An 11,317-nucleotide genomic window follows, 5' to 3' on the forward strand; every position below is an offset into this window, starting at 1 on the left:
TAATAACCTGTATTTGACATGATCACAAAGAGAAAAGCAAAGAAAATACAGTTTTAGTTATTTTCACATTTGTGTTCGATCAAATGCACAAATAATATAAAAAGAAAATATTCATCAGAGTTCCAACTTTGAGATTGGTGGAATCTGGGTTCCTCTTCCTCAACATTCATCTAACCCCCACCCACCTGCTCGTAGAACAGAGCGTTTAGGTGATATATTTATATAGTTTCAGATATTGTCATATACTGTATTGTTTTTTTGTGTGTGATATACAGTACCAATCAAACATTTGGACACACCTTAAATTCAACTAAAAGAAAAACATATGGATTTATATGGTAACAGCTTTGCACATCTTGGCATTTTCAACATTAAATTTCTTGTCTCTTAAAGTGTTTGAGAGCATCAGTTGTAAAGTTGTGAAGAGGTAGAGTTACAGGTATACACTGAATAGCTCTATTTGAGAAAGAACTTTACCAAGTAAAGAAAAACATGACTTTAAGAAGAAATGAATGTCAATCAACTTTGAAAGGATCCTTAATTGAAGTCATTGCAAAAAAGACAATCAAAAACATTCTATTGATGAAACTGGCACTCATCAGGATGCACCGGAAAGGAAAGAGCGATAGTTTCCTCTGTTGCACACGATAATTTAATCAGAGTTACCAGCCTCAGAAACCACAAGTTAACAGCTCCCCAGATAAGAGCACTTAAATGCTTTACAGAGTATTTTGGTTTGTTTAACACTTTTAAGTTGCTACATGATTCCTTATTATTATTATGTGTTCCTTTCTAGTCTGGATGACTTAAGTATGCATTTACAATGTATGTACAAGAAGGTGGGTCCTAATTTTTGAATGGTACTGTATTATCCCCCACCTCCCTCAAATACAAACAAAATGCTTAATTATTTGCTTATTTAGCAGTATTTTATCCTCTTCAGTAACACAGATAAGCAACTGTGACGTGAAGTATCGCAAATAATCATCCTGTAATACATCGAGTATCGTGAGACGCCCTGTGATTCCCACCACTACTTAGTGTTGCCTTAATTAACTTTCCTCAGTAGATAACTGAATCTGTTGCTGGGCAACCGTGCTACATTCGTTTCTGTTTCATACAGTACAGGCCAAAAGTTTCTTTATTTTCATGACTATTTACATTGTAGATTCTCACTGAAGCATCAAAACTATGAATGAACACATGTGGAGTTTTATGTTCTTAACAAAAAATGAGCTGAACCTCCACAGTCACCGGACCTGAACCCAATCCAGATGGTTTGGGGTGAGCTGGAGCACAGAGTGAAGAAGGCAAAGGAGCAACAAGTGCTAATAAACACCTCTGGGAACTCCTTCCTTCCTTCAAGACTGTTGAAAAACTTTTCATTTCAGGTGGCCACCTCTTGAAGCTCACTGAGAGAATGATGCCAAGAGTGTGCAAAGCAGTAATCAGAGCAAAGGGGGGCTATTTTAAAGATATATATATATATATATATATATATATATATATATATATATATATATATATATATATATATATTTAGTTATTTCACCTTTTTTGTTAAGTACATAAAACTCTACATGTGTTCATTCATAGTTTTGATGCTTCAGTGAGAATCTACAATGTAAATAGTCATGAAAATAAAGAAATGCATAGAAAAGAACTTTTGGCCTGTACTGTACATCTCATATAACTCGCTCTGTATCATCCATCAGATACTGTAGAGCACATTCTCTACAGCTTGTCCTCTCAGGTCTAGGCAGTGGAGTATAACCACTCTGAAAGTCTTCTCTACACAAAACCGTGAGTCCACTCCAGCAGCTGAGCTGGTCAGTGTACGTCTGAGACCGGTAGTGTGAATTCCAGACCATTTATGCCTCGTCCGGAACAGTCTGAACAGTCTGGAGAGTTGGAACAGTCTGGACGGTCTGAACAGCGCTCAGCACCGTCTCCACAGGGAAGGTCAGGAACAGCTCCTCTTTAAGCTTCTTCGGCGACGGCGGCTCGTCTGAAGAGCACAGAGGTTCGGTGACGGTGAGGGTGGTGGAGGACATGTTTTTGCTCCGTTGCTTGGCGTTCTTCTTCTCCTCTTTATAGGCGGAGTTCATGTTGGAAATTACCTAAAGAAAATGAGGCAAATCATTTTTAGGGTTTCAATTTTCCAATGAAACAGCCAATGAAAACCCAAAAATCAGTGTCTCAGAAAATTACAATATTATATAAGATCAATAGGTACTTTTGGTAGTGTGGGCAGTGTGCCAAGTCCTGCTGGAAAATGAAATCCGCATCTCCATAAAAGTTGTTTTCAGCAGAGGGAAGCATGAAGTGCCAATCAGTGTCTCAAATTGATACTATTGGCAGTGTGGACCAACACCAGCAGATGACATGTCTCTCCAAACCATCACTGATCATCAGTAAATTTTACATTTCATTTGTAAATGTAGGGATCAGAGTCTGGAGGAAGAGTGGAGAGACACACAGTCCAAACTGCTTGAGGTCTAGTGTGAAGTTTCCACCAATCAGTGATGGTTTGGATAAAGAGACATGTCATCTGCTGGTGTTGGTCCACACTGCCAATAGTACCAATTTGAGACACTGATTTTTGAGTTTTCATTGGCTGTAAGCCATAATCATCCACAATAAAAGAAATTAACCCTAAAAATAGATCACACTGTGTGTAATACATCTATATAAGTTTCAACTTCTGAACTGAATTACTAAAATAAAGTAACTTTTTAATGATATTCTAATTTTTTGAGATGCACCTGTTGTTAGGAGCTGTTGGGAGCAGTGCCGTTGAGAACATTTACTCACCGTTTGTTTAAGTTTGTCTTGGTGTTCCTGAACGGTGGAGAGGAAGCTTCTCTCGGCCTCCTCACTGAGAGAAACACTGCCTGGCTCCTGCTCACAGCTCATCACATCCAGCTTCACACAGCAGACAAGAGAGAAGGACATATTGTAAGAGATGGAAGTGATAAAAGTGATGCTTAGCTTTATTTTTTAGCTTCTTACCCATTAGTGCCTCATTACTTTACCTTACCTATTAGTGTATGATTACCTTACCTTATCTTAGCTATTAGTGTATGATTACCTTACCTTACCTTACCATTAGTGTATGATTACCTAACCTTATCTTACCTTACCTATTAGAGTATGATTACCTTACCTTACCCTACCTATTAGTGTCATTTCCTTACCTTACCTTACATTACCATTAGTGTATGATTACCTAACCTTATCTTACCTTACCTATTAGTGTATGATTACCTTACCTTACTCTACCTATTAGTGTCATTACCTTACCTTACCTTACCCATCAGTGTCTCATTACCTTACCTATTAGTGTGTCATTACCTTACCTTACCTTACCCATCAGTGTCTCATTACCTTACCTATTAGTGTGTCATTACCTTACCTTACTTTACCCATCAGTGTCTCTTTACCTTCTGTTACCTATTAGTGTCTTATTACCTATCTGGATGTTCCTGCAGTAATTTAAATAAACTTCAGCTAGTCCAAAATGCTGCAGCCAGGGTCCTTACTAAAACTAGAAAATTTGACCATATTAGTCCAGTCCTATCAGCACTGCACTGGCTTCCAGTCAAATTCCGCATATACTATAAAATTCTCCTGTTAACGTATAAAGCCCAACACGGGCTCGCGGCTCCTATTATGAACCACCGCGATTACTTAGATCTCAGGGTGCTGGTTTCTTAGTAGTTCCTAAAATTCAGAGGAGCTCTGCAGGAGGAAGAGCTTTCTCTTATAAAGCACCTCAACTCTGGAATAATCTCCCTGAATATGTTCGGGACTCAGACACAGTCTCAATCTTTAAGTCTAGACTGAAAACTTACTTGTTTAGTTTAGCTTTTGGTGATTAATGTGTTTTCCTTTAGATAAGGCTGCAGATCCAGGGGTTCATGGACAGAGGGAATTGTGGGTAAACTGAGATGCTGGTGCTGTTGTTCTCCCACTGCACACGGTCACTCAGGTTTGTGGACTGTGGAGTGGGTGGATGCCGGTGTTTCAGGGAGCCTCCATGTCTATGTTACCTTCTGGCTCTCTGCCTTTAGTTAGGCTGTTTTATTCAGTTCTGCTGGAGTCATTTGCCACACTCTGATAATGTTTTATATTCTCTGTTTTACATAAATCCAGTCAAAACTAATTCCATCTCTCTGCTTTCCTCCGAGTTACTGACCGCCCACCTGTCTGACCCGATACCGATGTTGGACCCTCAGGCTCTCGCATCTCCTGTCCGGCCAGACTGATCCATCTTACTCTCCACTACTGATTACATCCAAGCCATTAGTGGTGCTGCTATACTACTGAATATATAAAACCTATGTGGATGTATAAAATACTTTTTAAATTTTAATTTAAAAACTGTTTGACCAGTGGTAGGATGGTCCCCCCTTAAATGTGAGTCTTGGTCCTCCCAAGGTTTCTTCCTCCTCCTGCAGCTCTGAGGGAGTTTTTCACTGGGGGTTCTGTATTCTGTATTTTCTTTGTTTAATGTTTTGACTGATTCTTTGTCCTGTAATCATGTTTCTGTAAAGCTGCTTTGTGCCAACACCAGTTGTAAAAAGCGCTATATAAACAAATTTGATTTGATTTGATTACCTTACCTTACCTATTAGTGTCTAATTACTTTACCTTATATCTTAGTGTCTCCATACCTTACCTTACCTTACCTTATCTATCAGTGTCTCATTACCTTACCTTACCTTATCTATCAGTGTCTCATTACCTTACCTTACCTTACCTTATCTATCAGTGTCTCATTACCTTACCTTACCTTTTACTGTCTTATTACCTTACCTTACATTACCTTATCTATTAGTGTCTTATTACCTTACCTTACCTTACCCTAACTATTAGTGTCTTATTACCTTACCTTACTTTACCCTAACTATTAGTGTCTTATTACCTTACCTTACTTTACCCTAACTATTAGTGTCTTATTACCTTACCTTACAGTACCTTACCTATTAGTGTCTTATTACCTTACCTTACAGTACCTTACCTATTAGTGTCTTATTACCTTACCTTACAGTACCTTACCTATTAGTGTCTTATTACCTTACCTTACAGTACCTTACCTATTAGTGTCTTATTACCTTACCTTACAGTACCTTACCTATTAGTGTCTTATTACCTTACCTTACAGTACCTTACCTATTAGTGTCTTATTACCTTACCTTACAGTACCTTACCTATTAGTGTCTTATTACCTTACCTTACAGTACCTTACCTATTAGTGTCTTATTACCTTACCTTACAGTACCTTACCTATTAGTGTCTTATTACCTTACCTTACAGTACCTTACCTATTAGTGTCTTATTACCTTACCTTACAGTACCTTACCTATTAGTGTCTTATTACCTTACCTTACAGTACCTTACCTATTAGTGTCTTATTACCTTACCTTACAGTACCTTACCTATTAGTGTCTTATTACCTTACCTTACCTTACCTTACCTATTAGTGTCTTATTACCTTACCTTACTTTACCCTAACTATTAGTGTCTTATTACCTCAGCGGGAATGCTGGCTTTTCTGTTAAACATGAGGCAGTGAGGTGTGAACTTGGTGGTGGGATTAACAGTGGTCCGGAACAGAGATAAAACCGGGTCCAGAAAATCGTCCCACTCCGCCTGTTTCTCCTCCACCACCTGCGTTATAGCGTGTTTCAGCAGACTGCTGTTCCGGTCGTACAGAGCGTTACAGCGAGGAGGATCAGCTGCAGTTACTGTCTGTCCCATATTCCACCTCTCACACAGGAACTTCGATACCTCAAACACAATCAAACACAAAAATATAGAAATAATTCACTAAAAAAACTAAAAGTACACACTTTTTACACTGTTTATAATGCAATGTATGACATGAGAAAATTGGAATAACTAAAGAAATTTTAGTTTTGATTTTTACCTCCTCACAGAAGCCAGCACTCTGAGAGCAGAATATAGTCTTTGCCGGTCCAAATCTAGAAAATATGAGTTTATTGATTAATACATATAAAATTAAATGGCATACATAAAAATAAAATGGCATAATTATAGAAACAAATCTGTCTAAATTTTATAATTACCTGTAGATGGTGGATAAAATGCATCTTGCGACGCAGAGAGCATCGCTCCTCTGAACTGGAAAAGCTTCAACCCACTTACTGAAGTAATCAGTGATGATGACCACGTGTGTGTTCCCCGCAGGAACAGTGCTCAGGAACGGCCCTGGATTCAAACAAACACCAGTGTGTTTCAGTGCTGAGAGTGTCGTTAAAAGTATCTGATTAATCAAATTTCTGTTTTAATATGATCTTCAATATGGGATAATAGAGACTGTAAATACAGCTCAGGAAAAAATTAAAAAAGCACTTCAGTTTTTGAATCAGTTTCTCTGATTTTGCTATTTATAGGTTTATATTTGAGTAAAATGAACATTGTTGTTTTATTTAAAAACTACAGACAACATTTCTCCCAAATTCCTCCAAAATATTGTCATTTGCATAAAATGAGAAATGGCTGAAATAACAAAAAAATGTAGAGCTTTCAGACCTCAAATAATGCAAAGAAAACAAAAAGTTCATAATGAGTCCAGAAATCAATATTTGGTGGAATAACCCTGTTTTTAATCACAGTTTTCATGCATCTTGGCCAAAAATCACCCCCTCTATTTTAAACAGTACATGATGTTTTCAGTTTTTTTTTTTTACAATATACTCACTTTTACAATAATATGGTTTGTAGAGACATGTCATCTGCTGGTGTTGATCCACTGTGTTTTATTATCAAGTCTAAAGTCAGTGCAGTTTTGTTTTACAGCACTTCATGCTTTCCTCTGCTACTGATAACTTTTATAGAGATGAGGATTTCATTTTCCAGCAGGACTTGGCACACTGCCCACACTGCCAAAAGTACCAATTGGTCTTATATAATATTCTAATTTTGTGAGACACTGATTTTTGGGTTTTCATTGGCTGTAAGCTTCATAATCATCAACAATAAAAGAAATAAACGCTAAAAATAGATCACTCTGTGTGTTTTAAACATCTATATAAACTCCAGCCCTACTGTGTTTTAGTGCCTGTAATGCTCCAAAGCTCTCTGATTGGTTTATGTAAGCTGAGGTCCAGACTCTCACCTACTGTTTCCACGGCCATGATCTCCCAGGGTCCGTCCACCTTTAGGGGCCGCACCGTCCGCGCCATGTTTTTATTACGCTCTGCATGCTGACACGGTTCACACAGCTTAATCTACATCACAACAAAACACACAGAGAGGAAGAGGGGATATTTCAGATATCTTCGATATGATCAGATAATTAATCACAATATAATTTTTTTTTTTCTAAAAATAACTTTATATTCAACTGTATGTCTAATTACAGAGAACATTTTTGTTCACATTTCTAGCGCAAAAAAACCGGGCCAAAGAGTCTAAAAGTGGAGAGAGTGCGCATTTCTAGCGCAAAAAAACGGGCCAAAGAGTCTAAAAGTGGAGAGAGTGCGCATTTCTAGCGCAAAAAAACGGGCCAAAGAGTCTAAAAGTGGAGAGAGTGCGCATTTCTAGCGCAAAAAAACGGGCCAAAGAGTCTAAAAGCGGAGAGGGTGCGCATTTCTAGCGCAGAAAAACGTGCCAAAGAGTCTAAAAGCGGAGAGAGTGCGCATTTTTAGCACAAAAAAAACGGGTCAAAGAGTCTAAAAGCGGAGAGAGTGCGCATTTCTAGTGCAGAAAAACGGGCCAAGGAGTCTAAAAGCGGAGAGGGTGCACATTTCTAGCGCGAAAAAAAACGGGTCAAAGAGTCTAAAAGCAGAGAGAGTGCGCATTTCTAGCGCAAAAAACGGGCCAAAGAGTCTAAAAGTGGAGAGAGTGCGCATTTCTAGCGCAAAAAAACGGGCCAAAGAGTCTAAAAGCATAGAGAGTGCGCATTTCTAGCGCAAAAAAACGGGCCAAAGAGTCTAAAAGTGGAGAGAGTGCGCATTTCTAGAGCCAAAAAACGGGCCAAAGAGTCTAAAAGTGGAGAGAGTGCGCGTTTCTAACGCAAAAAACGGGCCAAAGAGTCTAAAAGTGGAGAGAGTGCGCATTTCTAGCGCAAAAAAACGGGCTAAAGAGTCTAAAAGTGGAGAGAGTGCGCATTTCTAGAGCAAAAAAACGGGCCAAAGGGTCTAAAAGTGGAGAGAGTGCGCATTTCTAGCGCAAAAAAACAGGGCCAAAGAGTCTAGAAGCGGAGAGATAGTAAGTCAAGTAAAATGGTGTGTAAATGAAATAATCAGGAAAATGTATTATTTAAAGTGGTATATTTTATTATTTGTTTTATTACAGAGTCTGTGGCCCGTGACTTCAAATATATTTCTCCTTCTGGCCCCCAACAAAAAAAGTTTGGGCACCCCTGCTCTACTGTCTAGAGAAGGAGCTCTGTTGTAAGGATTTGATTGCATTCAGCAACAAATACTGAGGTCAAGATGAATCTATTAGATAAAATTTACTCAGAGCACCTACCCAGTCCACCACGTCCTTAACGATGCCGAGCCAGTAGTACTTGCTCTGGATCCTCTGCACGGTTTTCTTCTGGCCCAGGTGATGCCCCACCTCGTTAAAGTGACACTGCAGGAATATCTGTCTCTTTCTCTCGTCCTCGATCACCACTTCACGCTTCTCCTCTTTCTTCTGACCCACGTAGTACAGCCGGCCATCTAACAACAGAGAAAAGTACAGATGCTAAATGTTCTTTACATATAAATATTAAACATATGCTGGTAACTGACCTTCACAGTTTATGATAATGCATTTAATTTTTGACCATGCTCTTTCATTCATTATGCTTTTAGTGTTGCATTATATTCACAGAGTGATCTATTTTAAGCTTTTTTTCTTTTATTGTTGATGATTTATGGCTTACAGCCAATGAAAACCCAAAAATCAGTGTCTCAGAAAATTAGAATACTATATAAGACCTATTGGTGCTTTTGGCAGTGTGGGCAGTGTGCCAAGTCCTGCTGGAAAATGAAATCTGCATCTCCATAAAAGTTGTCAGTAGCAGAGGGAAGCATGAAGTGCTGTAAAACAAAACTGCACTGACTTTAGACTTGATAATAAAACACAGTGGATCAACACCAGCAGATGACATGTCTCTTCATCCAAACCATCACTGATCATCAGTAGATTTAACATTTTATTTGAAGGAAATCAAGGGATCAGAGTCTGGAGGAAGAGTGGAGAGACACACAGTCCAAACTGCTCGAGGTCTAGTGTGAAGTTTCCACCAATCAGTGATGGTTTGGAGAGACATGTCATCTGGTGGTGATTTTTACAGAGATGCAGATTTCATTTTCCAGCAGGATTTGGCTGCTGGAAAGTACCAATTGGTGTTATATATAATTTTTTTTAGATGTGTGTGTGAAGGTCTCGGTTCTGCTGCTGTCGGTTAGTTCGGGTCTGAACTCACCTTCTACCATGAACTTCTGGGAGTAGCGCTTCAGGTTCTTCTTGCGGATGTTGTTCATGGCCCGCGGGTAGCAGCCTTCCGCCACCAGCGAGTAGATCTCCCCCAGCCGGCTGGAGGAGGACTCCACCACCTCCACCACCTCCTCCTCCTCCGCCACCGGCAGCGCCTCCTCCACACTCAGCATCTCCAACCGAGGAGCTACTGACTATCAGCAGCCCAGCTCCACCTCCAGATCACTCCAGCACCACCTCCAGATCACTCCAGATCACCCCCTCCAGATCACTCCAGCACCACCTCCAGATCACTATTGATCACCCCTGCACCCCCTCTAGATTACTCCAGATCATCCCAGATCACTGTAGCACCACCTCCAGACCACTAAAGCACCAGATTTTCAGATCACTCCAGCACCACCTTCAGACCACTCCAGCACCACATACAGATCACTCCAGAACCACCACCAGATCACTCCTGATCACCCCAGGACCCACTCTAGATCCACCTTCAGATTACTCCAGCAACCCCTCCTGATCACTCCAGATCACTCCAGCACCACCTTCAGACCACTAAAGCACCAGATTTTCAGATCACTCCAGCACCACCTTCAGACCACTCCAGCACCACATACAGATCACTCCAGAACCACCACCAGATCACTCCTGATCACCCCAGGACCCACTCTAGATCCACCTTCAGATTACTCCAGCAACCCCTCCTGATCACTCCAGATCACTCCAGCACCACCTTCAGACCACTAAAGCACAAGATTTTCAGATCACTCCAGCATCACCTCAGGACCACTCCGGCACCACATACAGATCACTCCAGAACCACCACCAGATCACTCCTGATCGCTCTAGCACCACCTTCAGATCCCTCTAGCACCACCTTAGGATCACTCCAGCCCCACATACAGATCACTCCAGCATAATATCACTCCAGATCTACCTCCAGATCACTCCAGCACCACCTCGGGATCCCTCTAGCAACACCTCCAGATCACTCCAGCACCACCTCCAGATTACTATTGATCACTCCTGCATCCCTCTAGATCATCCCAGATCACCCCAGAACCACCTCCAGACCACTAAAGCACAAGATTTACAGATCACTCCAGCATCACCCCCTGATCACTCTAGCACCACCTCCAGATCACTCCTGAACCAGATTTTCAGATCACTCCAGCACCACCTCAAGGTCACTCCAGATCATCCCAGATCACTCTGCATCACCCCAGATTACTACAGATCACTCTAACACCACCTCCAAATCACTCCGGATCCACTTCCAGCTCACCTCAGCACCACCTCCAGATCACTCCATTGATCTCTTCTCCAGCGCAGTCACTGATTCCCGCACATAAACAGTATTAAACCCTGCGTTATAAACTGTTTTAATGGTTATAAAACACTAAACTAGGGTGTTTAAGGTAAATAAGCTGCAGATCTGCCTGAGGAGAAAATCACAGGCTGAGTTCAGGATCTATAAAGACCCGCATTTTGGTTCCTTTTTCGCAGTTCTGTGAACGCAGGTCGTGTTTCCGCCCGGACACATTTAGTCTCCGGACCAAAACAAAGAGTCGTCAAGGGGTGCGTCTCAACCCGAACGAAAGAGTGCACTTAGTAGGGACCTTAGGGACAGTTTGAAAGTAAATTTTAGTAACCTTTACTTACTTACTTACTTACCGTTTTAAAAACTGATATATTTAATCTGTTGTGTTAAACTGTCTAGCAGTAAATGCAGTAAACAGTAAAGCCTCAATATATTTTCAGAAAAAATTTTAATTAGTCTAGTAGAATTTTTAGCAAGCAATATCCGATCTATATAACTTATTTGTCATACAAACACTTCCTGTGCATTTTTATTTTC

The 11,317-nt window shown here is 40.4% G+C and overlaps 1 protein-coding gene across 2 annotated transcripts; it reads right to left on the reverse strand.

The window, feature by feature from the left end:
* Positions 1–1,524: 1,524 nt before the first annotated feature.
* Positions 1,525–11,039, reverse strand: zgc:113436 (uncharacterized protein LOC503528 homolog). 2 transcript variants are annotated; one of them, XM_049470226.1, is made up of 9 exons: positions 10,441–11,039; positions 9,449–10,396; positions 8,503–8,696; positions 7,145–7,256; positions 6,093–6,234; positions 5,933–5,987; positions 5,536–5,793; positions 2,815–2,925; positions 1,525–2,120 (listed from the first exon to the last, which is right to left on the reverse strand). In XM_049470226.1, exons 2-9 carry the CDS (start codon positions 9,630–9,632, stop codon positions 1,872–1,874), a joined length of 1,305 nt encoding a protein of 434 aa, XP_049326183.1. In that variant the 5' UTR covers positions 9,633–10,396; positions 10,441–11,039; the 3' UTR covers positions 1,525–1,871. The 2 variants fall into 2 exon arrangements, with proteins under 2 accessions (XP_049326183.1, XP_049326182.1); XM_049470225.1 differs by having other exon boundaries at positions 9,449–11,039.
* Positions 11,040–11,317: the final 278 nt, after the last annotated feature.

The sequence above is a fragment of the Astyanax mexicanus genome, chromosome 22 (genome assembly GCF_023375975.1).
Source record: "Astyanax mexicanus isolate ESR-SI-001 chromosome 22, AstMex3_surface, whole genome shotgun sequence".
NCBI classification, from domain to species: domain Eukaryota; kingdom Metazoa; phylum Chordata; class Actinopteri; order Characiformes; family Acestrorhamphidae; genus Astyanax; species Astyanax mexicanus.

Excerpts from the sequence above, each read along its gene's own strand:
- zgc:113436 (XM_049470226.1), bottom strand. The coding sequence starts at position 9,632 with ATGCTGAGTGTGGAGGAGGCGCTGCCGGTGGCGGAGGAGGAGGAGGTG. Across the intron at positions 6,235-7,144 it reads CATGGCCGTGGAAACAGTAG|GGCCGTTCCTGAGCACTGTT; the intron begins GTGAGAGTCTGG and ends GTTTGAATCCAG. Across the intron at positions 2,926-5,535 it reads AAGCCAGCATTCCCGCTGAG|CTGGATGTGATGAGCTGTGA; the intron begins GTAATAAGACAC and ends TGCTGTGTGAAG.